This window comes from Fistularia commersonii, chromosome 36 (genome assembly GCF_037954325.1).
Source record: "Fistularia commersonii isolate RoL2024-O1a breed Wild chromosome 36, RoL_Fcom_v1.0, whole genome shotgun sequence".
Lineage (NCBI taxonomy): Eukaryota > Metazoa > Chordata > Actinopteri > Syngnathiformes > Fistulariidae > Fistularia > Fistularia commersonii.
In genome coordinates, this window is record NC_141319.1 from 2,290,001 (window position 1) to 2,310,953 (window position 20,953).

General features: G+C 44.9%; 1 protein-coding gene across 5 annotated transcripts in view; it reads left to right on the forward strand.

Moving 5' to 3' along the window:
* The window catches only part of hivep2a (HIVEP zinc finger 2a), an 85,958-nt gene that overhangs the window by 60,121 nt on the left and 4,884 nt on the right, over positions 1 to 20,953 (forward strand). For 4 of the 5 annotated variants that reach the window (XM_086142959.1, XM_086142960.1, XM_086142958.1 and 1 more), the window contains 12 exons: positions 4,478 to 4,552; positions 4,641 to 5,971; positions 6,531 to 8,404; positions 8,705 to 8,965; positions 9,981 to 10,149; positions 11,271 to 11,358; positions 12,639 to 14,376; positions 14,466 to 14,623; positions 17,963 to 18,138; positions 18,835 to 18,936; positions 19,580 to 20,414; positions 20,703 to 20,811. In XM_086142959.1, the coding sequence (XP_085999085.1) occupies positions 4,969 to 5,971; positions 6,531 to 8,404; positions 8,705 to 8,965; positions 9,981 to 10,149; positions 11,271 to 11,358; positions 12,639 to 14,376; positions 14,466 to 14,623; positions 17,963 to 18,138; positions 18,835 to 18,936; positions 19,580 to 20,414; positions 20,703 to 20,811 (6,513 nt within the window). In that variant the 5' untranslated portion in view covers positions 4,478 to 4,552; positions 4,641 to 4,968. Of the gene's footprint in view, positions 1 to 4,249; positions 5,972 to 6,530; positions 8,405 to 8,704; positions 8,966 to 9,980; positions 10,150 to 11,270; positions 11,359 to 12,638; positions 14,377 to 14,465; positions 14,624 to 17,962; positions 18,139 to 18,834; positions 18,937 to 19,579; positions 20,415 to 20,702; positions 20,812 to 20,953 lie in introns of those variants that run through there. The other variant, XM_086142962.1, reaches the window with a different exon arrangement.

The window sequence follows — 20,953 nt, forward strand, 5'->3', positions numbered from 1 at the left end:
CAAATAATAATAAAAATATTTGTGATTTATTATCTTGATTATTATTTCTATAAATAATAATTGAACAGGCCGGAAAACTTGCATGAACTCACAATATATACAATTAGAAAGTAACTTAAAGCTCCTCTAGGGTCTCTCTAATTATCGGAGTTTACGCACTCACTTATGCACACACACACACACACACACACACACACACACACACACACACACACACACATATACACAGACTGTCCTCAGAGCAGCTTATTGTTCCAGTAAGTTCAGTCTCCCCGCAGGTAAAACAAAGGTGGGTTTTAATGGTTCCAGTCCAATCGAGTTCCAGCTGCCCTTGCTTGGCTCTGCCTCTCTCTCTCCACACACATACACACACACACACCACACACACACACGCATGCACACACACAAAGCAGTTAATCACTGAATGGAAACCATTAGTAGCACGTTTAAATAATTTACGCGGCGTCTGACCACCCAAAGTACCAGAACACTTCACCTCGTGCACCGAAACACGAAGCCGCCCCCTTTGTGAGTGTCCAGGTGCCGGTATGTGTGTGTGCACATGTGTGCACGTGTGTGTGTGTGTGTGTGTGTGTGTGAGTAGGTGCAGAAACCTGAAACCAGTTGGCATGACGGTTTGCCACATCAGCCACATCTCATTTATTGTTTCTGTTGATTTTTGTCCCCTCTTTGTGTGATGCTGCTGCACACTTTTCAGGATATTTGTTATAATTTTTTTTTAACAAATTTGAGATTTTCTTTTGCTTATAATCGATAAAATTTGTTTCATTTCATTTTTCTGTAATGGATTTCCTCTAATGTAGACGGTTGTAATTACAGCTAGGTTAGAATTAAGCCTTATTTTTCTATATTGGTAAAAAAACAAAAAAAAACCAAAGTTAATAAGGGATTTTTTTAGCCAACAATTCAGGAAAAATTTACAGTGTAAATTAATTTTTTTAATAAATAATGTGTATATTTAGATATTTTTCCCCCTTATTTGAAATCTTCTCTTATATCCCATCAGATGTCCCTGATCCCAAACAAATTTGAGATTTTCTGTTGCTCATAATTGATAAAATTTGTCTTATTTTATTTTTCTGTAATGGATTTCCTCCAATGTTGACGTTTGTAATTACAGCTAGGTTAAAATAAAGCCTTATTTTTCTATATTGGGGAAAAAAAGAAAAAAAAAAAGAAAAGTTATTAAGTGATTTTTTTTTTGGTCAACAATTCTGGAAAAATTTACTGTGTAAATATATATTTTTTATTAAATAATGTGTATATTTAGATATTTTTCTCCCTCATTTGTGTCCTTGAAATCTTCTCTTATATCCCAACACGTGTCGCTGATCCCCAACACGCCTTCGCTTGTTCTTTCTGGTCCTCCAGCATCAGTTCTCTTTCTAACATTGTGGCTTTTCTTTCTCACTCACCCCCTTTTTTTTGTCAAACTGGTTTCTTCACTTGTTCCCTCTCCCTCCTCTTTTTCCATTTTCTCGTCCCTCGTTCCAAATCTTGCGACACACCCTCTCGCAGCGACGCACTAAGATACTTTCTCTGGGTTTCGGCGTCGCAGGAATTCCAAACATTCACGTCGGAATGCGGCCCCCCGGTGGGTCGATGTAAGAATAACTTTCCTCCCAAACCCCATCCACCCCCGCCGGGATCCGCCGTCTTAATAACACCCCGATGCCCGTGGAGTCCCATCATTCGGCTGTTTCCACGGCGATTCTGAGCCGGCGTCATGCTGCCAAAGGGTTCGCTTTTGGGCGGTTTCTTGAAAAGCGCTTTTTCCCTAATTCCTCGTCGCTTTCCCTTTTCACGATTTTGCTTCTTGCACTTCGTTTCGATCTATTTCCGATTTCCCGATTTGTCAATTTAAACTCAATTCTTAATGACCGCGCTCTGTTTTCTGGCTGTTTATCTCGTTGTTTCACGTCTTCCCATCAGACATTTGTATCTTGAGAAACTTTGCGCGATTTATTTTCGATCTCCCCGTCATTTGTCTTAGTATTTTGCGGATATTTCCGCTCCGTAAACCCAGATATATGGGACTATAGATGGAGATCTGCTCCTACACATTAAGTAACCGGTTATTTCAAGTGATTTTTGTTGGAAAAACGCGAGATCTACTATTTTTACCTGACAGCAGAGCCTCTCAATGTGCCCTGTTTTGACCTAACTACTACTTGGATGTTTCAGCCTGCCCTTTGCCAGCCCACACACACACACACACACACACACACACACACACACACACACACACGCGCGCGCATACAGTGCCGGCAGCCATGTCTCTCCTCCACACGGGAACTGGGGCAGGTTGTGTCAGCGCTCGTATGAATAAAGCTTTATGTAAGTCATTCACTTCACACACTGAGACCATTCAGTTTCAGCGCAGAACCGGTCCGATTACACAAGTTTATCGACACGCCTTCGCATCGTCATGGGTGTCAGGTGCCCGTGATGTGTGTGTGTGTACGTGTGTGTGTGTGTGATAGATGCCTCATCAACCGCTAGAAATGTGTGTGTGAATCTAAGAGTCTCCAAGAGGCTTAAAGTTTCAGTGACGGGTCCGACTCTCGCGGGTTTGAGCTGGGATTTCCTGGATTATATCAGACAAATAAAAACGCTCGACACCCGGATTAGAGCCGCGCTGAGCGGGATCACCAGATTATGAGAATAAAGTTGCGATAAAGGGAAAAAAAAATAATAAAGTTGACGATTTAATGGTCGTGAGAAAATGTTGGTTTGAAAAAAAAAGGCAGGGTGTGTCTCTGGCGACGTGGAAAATAAAGATATACTTTCAATGGGAGTAAAGAAATAATGTAATATCCCATTCCCGGCTCCTCCTGTTTATGCGCCGAAGTGTCCTTGTGCAAGACACTAAATTGCTCCCAATGCTCTGGTTTGCACCTTGCATGTTACTGGTGTGTGCATGTGTGTGTGTGTGTGTGTGTGAATGTAATCCAGTTAAAGTGCTTCAAAAGCACCATATATAAGTGCAGGCTGTTTTACCACACAGCCTAAGCAAGAATTCAAGTGATTAATATGTGAAGTGATGACTACAGAGGAAAAAAATCACAAAAAAATTGATACATATTTACTAGCAAGATACATTTAGCTGATTTTTCATTCATTTCTTGCTGGAGAAGGTTTTATTTCTTTGCCCTCTTCTTACATTTACATACCAAGAGTGGGATTTTGATCAAGATGTGTTTTAGTGCTTTAAGTGAGAGAATAAACAAAATCTAATCAACAAGTTTGAAAATGCTTGAAGTGAGTCAGCTGACTATTCACCATCAGTTAAAACCCCCCCTGACCTTTTTTTTTAAATTTATTTTATTTTTCAACTGTTGGTTTAAGCCCCACATTCCTGCTCACTCAACAGCATGGAAATATACACATATACATATATATATATAAAAAGAAAAAAAACATGTCCCGGGTCTGGGATAATGTTTGTAATGTGTGTTAGAGTGATGTGTTTCTGCATCTGTGCGCACTTTAAATCGTGCACGTGTAGAGGAGAGATGGGGGGGGGGGGGGCATTAACATTAAAAAAACACAAGAGCAAAATTAACGACATTCCTGCAAATAAGAAAACAGCATGTTTTTCCGCCAGCGCTATTAATAGATCTCACGTTGGTCCCCAAGACGTACACGTCACCGAGCCCTGACTACCGGTGAATGTGTGTGTGTGTGTGTGTGTGTGTTGCAATCCGCAGCTTGTTTTAGCTCTGCAATGAGGAAATACAAAGCAAATATGCAGCTTCAGCAGCAGCAGCAGCAGCAGCTTCATCTGCTGTCAGGTGTCGATGCGGTCAGGAGCCAGAAAACACACTTCGCATTGTTTTGCAGTGCATTTTCAATACCTGCAAGTAATGTTTCTAGACGTACGTGTGTGTGTGTGTCTGTGTGTCTGTGTGTGCGTGTTTGTTTTCTTCCTGTGTGAGTTGTTTGCTTTAAAAAAAACACATAAGTGGATACATTCCAAGTTAGATCAAACTATGACGGAGAGAACGCGGAAGGAAAGGTGCCTGGTGCTGATGGCTGCTCTTCAACTTGGCCTTTTTGGACGCCTACAGACATTATGACACTCCAACGTCACTTCCACCGCGCTATTTATAAGCCTTTGTGTCTTTTTAGGAACAGCGTGGGTTTGCTTTGCATCAGTGACTCACAGAGTGGAAGGAGGAGGGTTGGTGGGACGGAAGGGGGCGGCGGGGGGTGGAAAAGGCTGAAAACCCACACACACACACACACACACACACACATACACACTCACGCATACACAGATGGATTCCAATGTGAAGAAACTGAGCAGTGACTTGAACGTTTACTGGCAACCTAGCGAGTTCTCTATGTTTAGAGCGAACGTCCGTCCTGCCGCCGCCGACAGTCGGAGACAGTTATCTGTTCGGTTGGATTGTGGACAAAAATAACTAATAGGCGCTGTCCTGTTTTGTTACAGGTCATTAGATGGAAAAAACTGAATGACTTTCCAGGCGACGGCAAAGAGGATCTACAAGCACTTTCACCAAGAAAAGTTGGTATACGTTCAAACTTTCAGTCATTTTTTGAGAATACGTCATTGACCCGACTGACATATTTTCCATTTTTCTTTCTCCGTCCAGATCAGTTGAAGCTGCTCGGTCGACCCGCGGACGAACTGGAGAGAAATTAAAAATGCACAGCGAGTCCGGCGCGTTTACAAAATGGCAAAGGCAGAGAAACATTTCTGATGTCGTCATATAAAACTCCAAGCTGGCTCTCATTGTTTCTGCAATGGATGGGTACTTCCTGTTTCTGTGAACTTGTCGGCAGCAATTAGAAGGTTCGCTAATCATGCCTGCTAGCATTGGGACCTTGTAACCCTTCCAGAGCTTCTTTCCCATATCCCCTTTTTTTCTCTCCCCTTCCCCTTTTTTTTTTTTTTTTTAAAAAAAAAGAGCTTCTCCACAAATGGAAGCCCGTGAATCAGCTGCTGCCGCTGCCGCCACCGGTCACAAATGCTTAAGCAAAGAAGCGGTAAAGGAGAAGACTCCACTCCACAGGAAGTGGGCGTCCGAACCTTCTGCAAGCGCCAAACAAAGCACTTTTGCTGACCCAGAGGTGAAACACCGTGACAGTTTGCCATGCGGTGCCCAGGGGGGGTCAGCCCCTCACCAGAAGTACGCAGTCACGGGGAATTCCGGAAAGCTGCTGTCTGGACCCTCTCAAGTCGGAGCCATCGGAGGCCCACCATCTCAAGACCCGCAAGGGCCCTTCGCTGAGGGGTTCCCCAGAGGGTACTCCTACCATCTGGGCCAGCCATACCCTCAGCATCCTCAGACTACACGCTTCCTCTCAGGAGCGAAACCCCAGCCAGGCCTAGAGCCTCACGCTTGGCCGTTCGCTGGCCAGTTGGCCTCCGATGACCTGTACCAGGTGGGACACCCGGGACACACCCACCCGCACGGGGCCGGTGCGGGAAGGTTCCCCCGGCAAAAATCTCCCAGTTTACCCAGCTCTTTCGGACAATATTCCGGGTCGGGCCCTGAGCCCGGAGAAGAGGGCTACGGGAAGAAAGAGCAGAAACCCAAAAAACCCGGGAAGTACATTTGTCACTACTGCAGCCGAGCTTGCGCCAAACCCAGTGTCCTGAAGAAGCACATCCGCTCGCATACCGGAGAGAGGCCGTACCCCTGCGTTCCCTGTGGTTTCTCCTTCAAAACCAAGAGCAACCTTTACAAGCATCGCAAGTCCCACGCTCACGCCATCAAGGCCAGACTCCTACCGTTTTCCGATCTGGCCGCGGGCCGAGGCGGGGATGCGGACCAGGCGTCCCCGGTGGGAGAGGCCGAGGTCCACTCAGACGGGGAGCAGAGCACTGACACGGACGAGGAAGGCGTGGACGGGTCCACCATGCTGACAGACAAAGACAGTCCCATCCCGCAAATCTCATTTGAAGTGGACAAGAACACAGGTGAGTCGCCCTGAAAGACGGAGCCGCTCCGTATGTCGCCTAAATTACTTTAGGGATCTCCGACCATGGTTTTCGCGATTTTATTTTGAGGGTCCGGCGGTTCAGTAGGTCACAAAAAAAGGGAAAACACCTGTCAAAATGGACATGTCTGGACACCGACCACGGGTGAATCAAATGGTGACACCATGACATGTCCAAAGTTGCCAAACCGCAGCGGTTGCGTCGGCTAGTGGGCTGAACCAGAGCTCGACACGGAGAGGGAAAAATGCGGATGTAAAAAAATTGGATTAATTTCTTTTTCAATCACAACCCTTGAAATGGCCTGTCTCTGATTTGATGATTTGCTCAGTCCAATCGTGTCTTGGATGTCTAAAAGACAATTTAATTGCAGTTCACGTTATGAAAAGTCAAACCGGAGGTAATTATTTCCGACTTTTGTCAAAAACGTCGGCGGGTTACGAGTTTTTCTCGGCACTTTTTAACCGCGCTAATTCATCGCATGTATATTTTTTACCGTCTCGGTAATACGCCTGGCTCTTTATCCTGTCTTACCCTACAGGTGGTGTGGAGCCAGCATACGCAGACTCCGCTGAAGAACTGCCCATTGGATCTATGAAAGTGCCTATCCTTATTGTCCCCAAGGCGGGGGGAGTCCCCTCCACGGGAATGGAGTGCCCACCCTTTCAGGACGTCAAAGGGTCCCACCACATGTTGCCGTCCCAGGCCGGCAGACGAGGGCATTCGCTGGACGACTCACCCACCATCAAGCAACGTTTGGCCTTGAGACTGAATGAGAAAAAAGGCCAGGATTGTGATTCTGTCATGTCCCAGTCCCTGAACCTCCTCAGTCCTCACAGCAAGGGCAGCACAGACTCTGGCTATTTTTCTCGCTCTGAGAGCGCAGAGCAGCAGATCAGCCCTCCAAATACTAATGTTAAAACGTACGAAGAGATTATGTTCGGTCGGACTTGGTACTACCGACCCAGCTCCAGATCCAAACAATCCGTCACGGTGGACATGACCGGGACAGACCACGGCGGCCTGGGTAGCTTGAAGCAACCGGGTGCGATTGTGGACATCGGAAAGATAGCGGAGGATCATATCGGTTTCAGAGGCGATATCGGAATCTCCGGAGATCCCAAACAGTATCCGACGGGACCCTCTCAAAGCAGCACAGGACTTCTGGAGCCCCCGTCGGATTCGGGGCCACTTATTAGGAGCAACTCGATGCCAACGTCCTCCCCTACCAACCTCAGCGTCCCTCCGGGGATTCGAGGCAGCCACTCCTTTGACGAGATGATGACATCGGATGATGTGTTCTACCCGCCGGGGCTTCGCAGACTCATAAGGCAAGCTGCCATTGAACTTTCGGTCAATGAAGCCCATGCAGGAGAGGCTGAGATGTTTGGGCACATACCCAGGAATCTACCTACAAATCTGGGTAAAAAGTTTGGGGAGCGAAGCCCCGGAGTCCCGGAGCACATTGCCTACGGCCCGTACGGTACTAAAGTGAGCATGTCGGAAATTGCCACGAGAAAGAGGAGGAAAGAGAAGAGTGTCGGCGATGAGGACGACAGTCCTGGTCACTGTGACAGCAGCTGCAGTGGCTCTGTAGAGATGGTTGGTGACTTTGAGTTCAGACAAGGTAGTTTTGACGGGTCCAGAGGCACCCCGACAGGGAAGGGCTCGCTTCATAGTGCTCACAGCCAGTCGGACAGCTTTGACACTTGCGCTAGCATGGGTTCAGAGGACATGACGTTGTTTACCGACTCAGAGTGCAGGAAGGCGGCGGGAAACGTTATATCGGTAATCCAGCACACCAACTCCCTCAGCCGGCCTAATTCTTTCGAGAAATCGGAGTCTTTTGAGCAGCCGGGATATCAGCCGTCTGCCCCGTCCAGCCAGTACTCCGAGCAGTCCGACAGCGAGATTTTTGAAGACGCTTTAAGTCCCGAATCGGCTTTGCTCAGAACCGAGAGCGCAGAGCAGCAGCAGCAAAGCGACAGCGACCTGGCCTCATCTTCGTCCGCCGCGGCTTCGCCCGGACACCCTTATCACATGCCGCACAAACTGGTCCGACAGCCTAACATCCAAGTTCCCGAGATCAGGGTGACGGAAGAGCCCGACAAGCCCGAGAAAGATGCCGACGCTCCGTTGACAAAGGAGCCGGAGAAGCAGCCGCAGCACGTGGAGGAGTTCCAGCTGCCGCAGAGGAGCGACACTCTGTCTCAGATGCCTTCGGAAAAACTCCCACCTAAGAAGAAGAGGCTGCGCCTTGCAGATATGGAGCATTCCTCGGGAGAATCGAGCTTCGAGTCAACCTGCACCAGCCTTTCTCGCAGCCCAAGTCAGGAAAGCAACCTGTCCCACTGCTCTTCCTTCTCCATGTCCTTTGACAGAGATGAAAATCTGAAGTCTGCCTCCCCCAAGCAGGTATAATATTTTATCACAGTATTCCAAGTACTCTTCTCGCACTGCCAAATTAAAGCTTGTGTTGTAGGTTCTTTTTGGCTATTTGAGGTAGGGTTGAAGACCAGATGTACTCTCAAGCCTTATTTAATAAACAAACTCAATCTCAGTTAGTTCATCAGTATCATCAAAGGTTCCAACTTTGAACAAGATCTTACGTCTTTGAACGTAAGGACCGAGCATACGGACGTAACCAAACGACGTAAGAATGGATGCGGGAAAAAAGGCTCCGGTAAAACCGATCTTTGTGACTTGTTGAAACAGGAGGACTTGTTGGCATCCACCGGTGGGGCAAAGCCGTCGGAGTTCCTGACGGTGCCGGGCAGCGGCCACGCTAGCAACCACCAGCAGAGAGAGATGAGGAGGTCTTCTTCCGAGCAGGCGCCGTGCACGTTGCCCACTGAGCTGCCGGAAATGCGCAGCAAATCCTTCGACTACGGAAGCTTGACAACGTCCAGGCAGGGGGAGCTTTACCCCAGTGCATCCGCCAGGAAGGAACGCCGTCGGGGATACCTGGTCCGACAGGTAGCCTCAAGCCTTCCCTTGTTTTCAAGTTTCAGAAAACTAACTGCAAGTTTTCTTGTCAGTGTCTGTTCTCAGGGCTTTCAAAGGTAATTTTGACAGAAGTATTCCATCTTACTAAAGATATTAACATTTTGATTAGCTTATCTGTTAAAGTAATGTTTTTTAGATTGTCAAATTTTCTGCAATTGGAAACATTTTTTTCTAATTTCCATGTACTTTCTTGCAATTGATTTGGTAATTGGTAATTTAATCATTTTTATTATTGGTAATTCTATAAAAATTGGTAGTAATTACTACTAATTATTATTAGTAGTAATTTGGTAATTATTTTCCCCCGTTTTCCCCTTTTAAAGTAATTTTTTGCATAATTCCTAGGAAACTAAGTCTCATTTCCAGATATTTAACATTTAAGATTCAACATTAAATTTCTGAACTAATCGAATGTAAAACAAAAGGAAAAAACAAAAAGACGAACTAAATGTTATCGATGTATTTTTTCCACAAACTGATCTGATTATTAGCTGTATCAAGGATCAACATTGAGATATCTTTGGCAACCCTTTTTTGTTGGACTATCAAATCACAGAAAATGATTCATATACATATATGTATTTTTGTATATTATTAGTGCAATACTCATGCCACTTCATCACTCATACAGATATATAGAAAATAATAGTATAATATAAAATTATATATATATATATATATATATATATATATATATATATATATATATATATATATATATAATATATATATATATATGCATTGTTCCCAATATGGAAGTCTTAGCAGAACAGTAAATATTGTTTTGACATCCATGGCTTCTATGGCCGAGGGGTTTGAGCATGTCATAATGGGATCAGCAGGATCCGAGTCAAATCCTGGGGGGCCATATGATCCTGCTCCCTGAGCTTTCATCCCACCATCACCACTGTTTGAAAGTCTTTTAAAAGCCTTTTGTTATTTCACTTCGAAACCTCTGAATTTCTCTCCATCCTGGTGTCTCCAGGCTTCTCTCAGTGTTTATCCAGAGGCCGTCGCCCAGGAACCAGGCAGCGCCGAGCTATCAATCAAGCAGGAAAGCATGGAGCAAGGTGTCTGGCCCGTTCCGGCGGGGCCCCCTCATAGCAGCAGTGATGTAGCCTCCAGAAATAAAAGGGTCGTTGGTAGCATGGGAGGTGAGCGTTACATTTCTGAATGGGAGCAGAAAAACATTTCAAAAAACGACCAAAAATATGTCACGTGATCTGAAGGTTTGAGATTTTATGTTCTTTTTTACTGACACATTCATTTGAAGAAAACAAACATTTCACCAGTCGCGGGCCGTGCATTTCACACCTAGGCCTTCAGTAGTGCTCCATTTGTCACTCCACTCCTCAATAACTCTTTTATGGCTATAAAAATGGCCTTTCTTAACATTTTCTTGAAAAGCCCATCTTTAAAATGGTTCCCACAGCCATCATGGGCTGACAAATTAGCTATTACATCAAAACAACTGTTTTTGTGTTTATGCAGCGCGCTACAGATGCAGCCTGCTAGCTCTGGCTAGTACACTCTCTGACTATCCAATCAAAAGTGACACGCTGACATTAGCATAGTCTTCTAGAAGGCCTTGGTGTCACAACTCAAAATCAGATTGGTTGAAGCAACAGTTTCATAGACACTAGTTTTTTGTTCGAGCGCCCGTGAATCGGATTCTGCAGGCCTCCAGGCAGATTTCTTTGACTTTGGCCCTGCCTGGCAACAAATAATGGCTGAAATCTGATTGGCTAAATGCTTTCATATGAAAATACATGTCTAGAAGCAATACAGACAGGGAAAATGCTAATCATGGACAAATTATAATTAAAATCAGTCTGTGATTATGATATTTTTTAGGCCAGCAGAGAAGGCCTTGCAGGCCCTGATGGCCCGCCACTGCATTACACAAACAATGGAGTTTTATGTCTGTAACTTGGTCAAATTTGAAGTAAAAACCTGAATCAATCTCTGTCTACCGTGGCCCAAAACACAACATTTCTGAAAACAAAATACTGTCAACCAACAAAGAACTGATGAGATTCAGTAATATGGATTTCTACCTTTGTAAAAGTACATGCCAAATTTTGCTATACTTCAGTGTACTTTTGCAGTGTACTCTCTCAATACTTGTATGCGGTAGTTGAATTTTCATGGTATACAAATACGTTGGAAGACGCTCACCCAATTTACTTTAAATTTTATGTTTGCAACTCTGCTTGCACCACATTCATTTTTAGATGACATGACTCCCTACCAATCATTTTCACTCCCGCTCCAGGTATGGGATCTTACCAGCACCAGCATCAGCATCTCCTTCAGCAGAGTATCAGCGAAGACAGCCTGCAAGAGGAGCCTCTGTACAGCCGGTAAGATACTCTGAAACACTGATAACAGGTAGATTTATCACAGGGAACGACCAAACGTGAACGCAGAGAGACAGTTCGACGGTGATTTTGTTCATCGTAGTTCTACTGCGGTGCTGGTCTGGACTTTCCGATGGATGGATTTCTCGAGCTCATTATATACTTGATTGACACCATATAAGGTTCATTTTGTCTCGGGGTAAAGAAATAAATAGAACCGACTAAAACAAACCCGCAGATACAAATTCCCTGCGTGGTGAGACCTTTTATTTTTAGTGCTAACCTGGCATTAAAGTGCTACTCTCATTATTCTTACTGGTGACCTGGTTTGTTCGATGCCAGAATCGTCTGGCAACGGTTACACATTCACAGTTTTTTTTCCCCGCAGTTTGATCTGGAAAAATCCGTGCACCAGTTACATGAGTGGGCGGCAGGCCTGGCTCTGCTGCCTCAGTTAACTTTGCTCCTTGGTTACACTCTGTTTGCAATTGTTTACCATTTTTTTTCACTACAATGAAATCATTAGCTCCGCCTGCATTGCACCTACTCGCTGCCAAATGAAGTAAATTTTGAAAGTCGAGCTAAAATTGCCGTGATTGGACTTTGGCCCGATTAAGACATATTTTAGCTCTGGTAGGACGACAAAGAACAAATAGAAATCAAATGCCGACACAGGAGACCAGATATTTCCCCAAATGAGCAGAAAACTATTCAGCAGTCTCATGGAACTTCGCAGACGGGCTAAACCTCCTGGATGACAGTGGAAAGACAATCACAGTTTGATGAGATGGCAAGAAAGCAATGGAGACAATGTGTTGCTATGGCGATGTCCTAAATTTTACAATCGGTGTTAAGAGTGAAAAGATTTGTGTTTGTTATCCCAAGTGATATTCTCTTCGTGCACGTAAACGTAAAAATGCCTTTTTTTTTAGTTTATTCATAAATTTGTCTTTAATTCTCTCCGTTATGCAAGTTTATTCTTTAGTTTCCAAAAGTACCAGACAATAGAGAACTAGCCTTAAACCAAAACGACTGGCTTATCGTACTTTTATCTGATTCCTCCGTGCCGACAGAGCTTTGTCACCTCTTGAATTTAATCGCGATTAATGGTAGAAAGTTAAAATATTTTGCATTGGGAAATCAGTCGCAGTTACTACTGACTGAATTACTTGCGTGCCCTACCCCGGTTTACCTTCCTGCTCCTGTCCAATATATCGCCTTTGTGTTTACGGTCCAAAAACCAAACAGTTAAGCTGAGTATCCAACTTTGTCCTGCAACCCAGGTCACAGCAGCATCACCTGCAGCCCAAGGGCTCTTCATCCGAGGGGGATCATCCAGGCCACGAGGTCTTAAACAAAGACGTCATCCAGCAACATCAGAGTGGTCCCCCTTTCCTGTCTTACCAGCAACCGGGTCTATACTGGAGTCAGGAGTCCAATCAGGCCCCTAGACAACTGCAGACTCTCCAGGCTCAGCAGCAGCTCCAAAAACTCCACATCCGTTCACCGGCCAACCTGTCCGGACACCCCGTCCACAAACCCACGCAGCCCCACTCACTGCAGCAAACCCACGATCAACACGATGGGAAATCGGACAGTTGTCCGATGTACCCTGCCTCCTTCCCATCCGGTACTTCAGCTCTTTCCCAGAAAAACCTTGGATCGCTCTCCTCTAAGCTGTCCTCGCCCAGTTCCTCCCTTGCTTCCATGCCTCTGCAGCAGGTCCAACCAGTCTTTGCCACCCAAAACCTGAGCTCGCAGGCTTCATTGCCCGGTATGCTTGTTCCAGTGAGAATCCAAACTCACGTGCCATCATTTGGAAGTGTTATGTACACCAGTGTTAGCCAGCTGATAGCTCATAGCAATAGAGCCCAAGACTTCGCCCGAGCAGGCAGCACTGACACCACCAACAACAGGCCACCTCAAGGAATGACAGTCGGCGAACCCCCTGGCGGAGTTGCCGAAGGCATGAGCGGAGCTAGCTTTAACTTATCTCACTTCCTGGGACAAACCGACGGGGTGCTACTTCGTCACCCGAACTGGAAGGGTCCAGACTCCCTGCCCGAACAGCGTCTGAACACCGGGATCCCGCTATCACTAACTTCTGGCACCATTTCCACAACCGACGCCTCCGGATCAGGCATCGGAGGCAGCAAGCGGATGCTCTCGCCCGCCAGCTCTCTGGAGCTCTTCATCGAGACAAAACAGCAGAAGCGGGTGAAGGAGGAGAGGATGTATGGACAGATACTGAAGGAGATGAGCGCCGTTGAGCTAAGCGGCGCCGATACCAAACTCGAGAAGGGGCAGGGCCGAGGGCAGCGAGTACCGAAGTCCGATGGCTTCGTCGAGGAATCCGAAAGGATGTCCTCTTCCCCTCCCTTGAATGACTATCCCCCCAAGATCGCCATTCCAGTTCGTTCCTCAGCCCCCCACCTCCCTGACGTCCCCCGGGCAGAGAGTTTCACCCCTCCCCTCCAGATAGTCACCGACCGCTCTCCCGCGTCGCATGGTCGAGATTCACCCGAGGAGTTGGACGTAGACGAGTCGGCCCCAGAGCCCGGTCCCCCGTCCATGGTCTCCTGTGACAACGCGAGCGATGCCGACGGCGCAAAGCAGCACAGCAGTAAAACCCCGGCAGACATGCTGGTTCAGCTCTCCTCCAACCAGAGACCCAGATTGCCCAGAGACGGCGGCCAGGCCCTGCTGCTCGCAGACATGGCCGATGTCCAGCAGTTTTTCCAGTTTCCCAGCTTGCGAACCATCAGCCGGGTCAGCTGGTGTTTCCTGAACTACTCCAAACCCAACAGCACGCCAGCGGCCTTGCGCAGCTCCATTTACAGCTCCTGGTGCGTAAGCTCATACAATCCCAATCCTATGAACCTCAGCACAAAGGCAGCGCTGGCCCTGCTGAGGTCGAAACAAATGCGCGACTCCGAGCTCATGTACACGACCGCGGCCATGTCGCCTCCGAGCTCTGGAAAACTGGTGTCTTCGGTGGCCTGGAAGCTCAGGTTTGACCAGGTTGGTACCGATGTGAAGTACATGTTCAGGTCCAGGAAGTAAGCATATTGCCCAGTTTCATTTTACACTCTGCGCTCTCTTGTTTGCAGTTGAAGCCGGAGCTGATGCCTGTCGACATCAGTCACTTCGGGAGGAAGATGAAGGGAATGGTGTCATGGGAGCGCTCCAAGGACGAGCAGGCGGAGAAGGAGGTGTCGGTCAAACAGACCAACGTTGAACCGACGCGAATCAAGATCTTCGAAGGCGGGTATGTTCTGCAAATAACATTGGTTGGATATAATGACAAAATACCTTCTGCTGTTGAAAGCACACATTTTTCACACATGAGAATATGTGTCCTCTCGATGAACGAAAAAAAAAATGTAAAAATTAAAAAAATATTGTCGAATTACAGGGAAGTTGCTTAAAAACATAACTTAAGCAAGAAGCTCCCTAAATAACCTATATTGATTAACAATAAATAGTAAAACTGAAAATTAACTGGTAACTAAGAAAATACCCCTCAAAATATACAGAAATATACTGTAAAATAACGGTGAAATTGCTTGAAACCATATAAAAGCAAGAAACTATCAAAACAAAAAATTAACTAAACAAATGAAAATTAGCAAGTAGTTAAGAAAACATGCAAGAAATTATGGGGAAAAATCAATACCAGTCATGTTAAACATGCATCAAAATGAAATCAGACAAAACTTACAAAAAACATGCTACAAAATCACAAAAAATGCATTCTGAGAACAATTAAGAAATTTAAAATCAACATGCTAGCAGTGATTTTCAAATCCTTAAAACATTATTCAAATCTATTTTGGGTTGGGAACGACAGAAAATGTCTGAATGTCCATCAAAAACAAAGTTCTTCGTCCTTCTTCGCCCAGGAGGACGTCTTATTCCCGGCTATTTGGAATATTGTTTTAGCTCTAAAGCAAAAAATCAGACTGGTTTTTTTACGAGTGGTTGTCGGGGCGTTTAGTGGTGCCAGTGAGAGTCGGCGCTGCTAAAACCATCAGCGCCAGCGGCTGGAGCTGCATTGTTGGCCTTTTATAGACCATTGTGAAGCCGAGTCTGTCCCTCATTAGTTCAACTTTTAACCGCTTTTTCACGCTGCTATTCTAATGGCAGCAGCTCCCGTGTTTGTTTATTTTCTTTATATTAACCAGAAAATTAGCCTTTATATGTTTCATTTTATTTTACTAGACCCTTTTTTTATTGTTTCATGTAGTTTCTGTTTTGTGAATTTTATCCTTTTATTTTATTATTTTTTTCAAGAAGCTTTATCGCACACTAATCCATGATATTTATTTCTATATTTGTCTTTTATTGGAGCTCAGAGCACATTCGGGTTGTCACCGCACTGTGTGGCAGCTCTCACCAAATTCCTTTTATTTTTTTCATATGAATACGTGTCAGAAATCATAGACATTACTGACCTTATTTTTAAACAAAGACTTGTTATTATTTGAAGATATTTTTTTCTCCATTTGCTAATAATTAGTCTTGTTGCTTTTCCAAATAATAATTTGCCAGAAGTTTTATTCAAATTCAACTCGCTCTTATATAGGTGTCAGTTGATTCCTTATTTATTCCAGGAATATTTGAGGTTAGAAATCCAGCAGTAATAAACTTGTTATTGTAAATGGACAATAGACAAAGATGGTATACACTGTTTATATAGTAATATATATTATTTCCAAAAGCTATTGATAATTGTTTTTCTGTTTTCGGGGGCTATTTTCCGGCAGTATAAAATCTTGTGAAATCTCATTTTGGCAGTTGGATTTCTAGAAGTTGCCTCCTGTCCAGTTGCAGCGCTAAGATTTGACAATGATTGGCGATGACCTGGACGACTTTTGCTCAATATTGGACAAAAATACAGAAACTATGTTACAGCATAATTTTTATTTTATTTTATTTTATTTTATTTTATTTTATTTTATTTTATTTTATTTTATTTTATTTTTATTTTTTTGCTACTACACCAAGTAATTTTCCTGATTTTCCCCTAATTTTCTCACTAGAATGTGTAAGTAATTTCTTGCAGATCATTGATACAACTTCCCATTCATATTTCTTTGTCAAAAAAAAAAATATCCGCACTCAGAATTTAGCAATAATAGAAGTAACGCTGATCATTTCCGTCAGAAAATGGGAAGAAAAAAATTGTATCTCTGTGTTTTGACCCTGGTTGCTGACCTGGACTTGCATTAAGCTCTGCATGCCAGGCTAAGATCCTGACTCTCAGGTGAAATAATAACAATCCATCTCGAACCCGCCACAAAGTGACACAGATGATTATTTTCCGCTTAGAAAGTCCAGGAATTTTTTCCCTCAATTCTGCTGGAAGGAGTGAAATCAAGAGCTTGGAAACCCCTGCAGTGAAAGACATTCCTGCACAATCACCATGTTTTATAGTCGTACAGTCGAGCCAGTGAGGCCGAGGTTACTGGGTGGAACAGACACATGTGCACACATGTGCGCGTGCAGACACACACACGCACACACACACACACACACACACATGTTCACAGTGATTAAAAGCAGCAGACAGTGAAGTAATTCTCTGTCGTCCCTAAAGGACACTCGAGGAGCACTAAGTGGATAAAACACACACAGACACACACCGGCAAACAAAAACACATAAGCCTTTCTTTTAAAGCAGAGATCAAAATGAAGGAAAATGAATCCATAACTGATTTTTATTCTCCGTGTCTTTAGTTTTGAAAGGGAATCTGCTTTACGATCCTACCATGTGTCGTGAATATAATAAATAACAAAAATAAAACAAAATTATCATCGTAATTCATTTCCAGAACTGGACGCAGCTGTGAAAACGTCTGGCTCCGCCGCTTTTGAAAGTCTGATTCTTTACTTCTTTTTTTTTTTTTTTTTAATTTACTAATCCATTACAGCCTCAGCTATTTCATTTGTCTCCAAAAGCATGTCAAAAAGCTACAAATCGAACGAAAAAATCCAAAAGAAAATACCTGAACATCGGCAAGAAATCCACTTAAAAATTGCCTTCAAATTAACATAAACATAGATAAAAATTCCCAAAAAAGAGCTGAATGTCGGTGTGAAATTGTCTTGGAATTTGCAAAGAAAAAATTTACTGTATAATTAGCCAGTTATCTCCCATAGAAAAATAATGAAAAATTATTCAGAAATTTGAAAAAAAAAAAAGAGAATTGTGGGAAGAGTTCTGATACCTCCACCATCTCATCTCACCATTTGCCGCTTAAAGTGTTTTGACGTCGTTCCAGTCGGACATGCAGCGACTACAGACAGACAGGAAGGCCCCTCTCCGCAAAAACACACTTTCACACACCAGGAAACGTGATGCGGCGCGACTGCAGAAATACAGACGCTTGACGGGCGGTTGCTGGAGATTTCCCTCGATCGCACACGCGAAAACACACGGACGCGAACTCGTTCTACTGCTTTGCCTGGGATGAAAAAATAAAAAAAAAAACAAAAATCACTGAAGTACCTAAAAAAAAACAAAGAAAACTAAAAAAAAATTCTCCTTTTTTTGAGTCAACACAGGTGAGGAAAGCTAAGTAAACCCCTTTTTTTTTTTGTGCAGGTACAAGTCCAACGAGGACTACGTCTACGTCCGCGGTCGGGGTCGCGGGAAGTACATCTGTGAGGAGTGCGGGATTCGCTGCAAGAAACCCAGCATGTTGAAGAAACACATCCGCACACACACCGATGTGCGGCCCTATGTTTGCAAGTTCTGCAACTTCGCCTTCAAGACAAAAGGTTTGGCTGATTTCTGCCGTTTACCCTTGTAGAGTCTTTGCTCACACATTTATTGTAAGACATTTCTTGCTGAATTTTATGTCATTTTTACATGAATTGTCAGGACTTTTTTCGGATAATTGTCAATATTTTTCGTACATTTTTAGGCCAATTCTCCAAATTTTTATTTAAGCTGATTTCCCAAAATAACTTGTTACTTTTGGTTAGATTTAACTTTGAACTTTTCTCTGCTAATGCCCTCTCCACATTGATGGCACCTGAGACGAGCACAAAAAAAAGTAGCGATAAAGAGATAAAGCTCACGGAAAACGATCAGAAATTATAAAACTAAAGGTAATTACATTCTTTATCCATTCAAGCAGGAATTTTTGATGGATGAATGAGTACAGTGAAAATTCTCAGCTAATTTTAAAATTATTTTCACTGGTTGAATTGACGGAGTTACATCAAAAATTGCAAAAAAAATTCATGAAAATCCAAAAAGGTGGATATTCAAACCCCCCAGGTCAAGCATTATTTGAAAATTAGCTCTGGGAAATCAGGCAAAAACAAAATAAAAGCTATTCTAAACCTGAACAAGTGATTCATTGGCAATAATCCGAGGTTTATACAAAATTTCTGGTTCAGCATCAGACAGGAGAAAGAGTCAATCAGAAAAGCATTTTTCATGGTTTCACTGCTTCCTTTTCTCTTAAGGAAACCTGACAAAGCACATGAAGTCCAAGGCTCATCTGAAGAAGTGTCTGGAGTTGGGGGTTTCCATGTCGTCCATGGAAGACGCGGAGGCCGATGACGCAGGTAAGGAGCAGATCTTATTAGGCATTGGCGAGATGGTACAGAAAATTGTACAACGGTACAATGTTTATGAGAAAAATCGGCAAAAAAAGTACAAAAAAGTATTAAAAAGAGCAGTAGAAACAAAAACTGAAAGTCATACATAATAGAATGATCTGAAAGCAGAACATCCTCATTCCCTTCCCAAAGAGAACCTTAAAGACTTGAAGAGAAACAATACAGCAGCATGAAGAAATGCTTCCTACAAAATGTTGCAGGAAAACTGTCCCAAATTCAAAAATATGCAAAATTTTGATTTATAATGACCAAAAAACACTGACCAAAAATCTTACCAGTACATGTGCAAAAGATCTGATCCAGATGTCTAAAAAAAAACAAGTCCAGTTGCGATTTTTTTAAAGAATTTGTTTAAAAATGGTTAAGATTACTAAGTAAAACAATGAATAATTTGCCAAAAAAATTATAATAAAAGAACCTGCCACCTGTGGATGGTGGAGAAAAAGATTTGAATTTTTCTTGTTCGAGTTTTACTGTGACACTTGGCTGAATACTTTAAACCCGTAGTCAGCCAAAAAAATTAGCTTTATAAACAATAACATTAGCAATCAGTTTCTTCCGTTAGCTCACGTTTCTTATCCTCTGCCAGAAGGAGGCGATGAAGGCCACAGGAAGATTTCGAGAAGCGTCATGGCAGAGCACCAGTTCTCGGACGCCGACGACTCGGACGGCGGCGAGGATGACGGCGACGAGGTGGACGACGACGAGGAAGAGGACGAAGATTACGACGGCGACTCCACGCCGAAGACCCTCTCCCGCTCCACCAGCCCGCAACCATACAGCCTCCCCGCTCTATCCGTCACGGCGGTGGCGTCCTCCGACTCGGCACCGTCCCTTTCCCACCGCGCCACAGCCGATCTCCTCGGCAACAACAAACCGCCGCTGTTCGGCTACTTCACCACCGTACCGAGTATCCAGATCACGCCGCAGGCGCCGCCCGCCGACCGGGCAGGCGGAGGGCAGGACGAGTTACATCGGGGCCTGCTGGGGGCGAGGCTGCTGGCTCCGGCCTCCTCCTCCATGGACGAAGACGTCCCCATCCCCTCGCCCGACCTCTCTTTGCCCTCCTCGCGCCTCTCTTCGCCAGGACTGGACCTCTCCGGCTGCCCCTCCCCCAACTCCCCTTCTTCCTCGCCGTCCCCCTCCACCCGACGATACCTCTCGCCGCGGGGGGGGCACCTCTCCCCCCGCCGGGACATCTCACCCCTTCGCCACATCTCCCCGAAGAGAGAGCTGGCGGCGGGACTCAGGCGGGACCTCTCGCCCAGGAGGGGCCACCTCTCGCTGCTCTCGCCGCTGTCTCGACCCACGTCGCCGGCGGGGAGGGACTACAAGCGAGACCTTTCCCCGAGAGGGCGTCACAAAGGCCTGATCAGACAGATCTCTCCCAGGCGGGGGCTCCACCAACACCTCCACCACCAGAGGTCAGTGGCGGTCTTGCGTCCCGTGGCGTTTCCTGGTCTTCTAGCGTACGCAACTTTTGTCCATGTCAAAAAAATGCAGTATTATTTGTCCCAAAAGCAGACGTGGCGTGGAATAAGATACACTCAAAAAAGGCACGTGCTGCACTGTTGGACGCTACGTTGTTATTCTGCCGTTGTTATTGGTGATGATGAGGCACCATCAACTAGATGAAGACGGGTCTTGAGAAAATTTGGAGTGAGAGAAGAAAAGTGTTTGCTAACAGAGGATTTTCCGACTTTTGCTTTCAGCCAACAGAGCGGAGCTCGAGGCCTGAGGGCGGTTCACCCCGCGGGGTTGCTGAGTCTCGGCGAGCTCGGTCCGCCGGGACGAAGCAGAGCCATCTCCGACATGGACACGGTGAGACATGTGCGACCTGATTGTTGGTTTGTCATCTCGACAAACAGTGGGCACAATAACGTTCGGAAAAAAATACAAAACGAAGGGAAAAACTATAAGAGAAGATGAGGCCTGACGGGTCACATAATATGATGTGATGCGA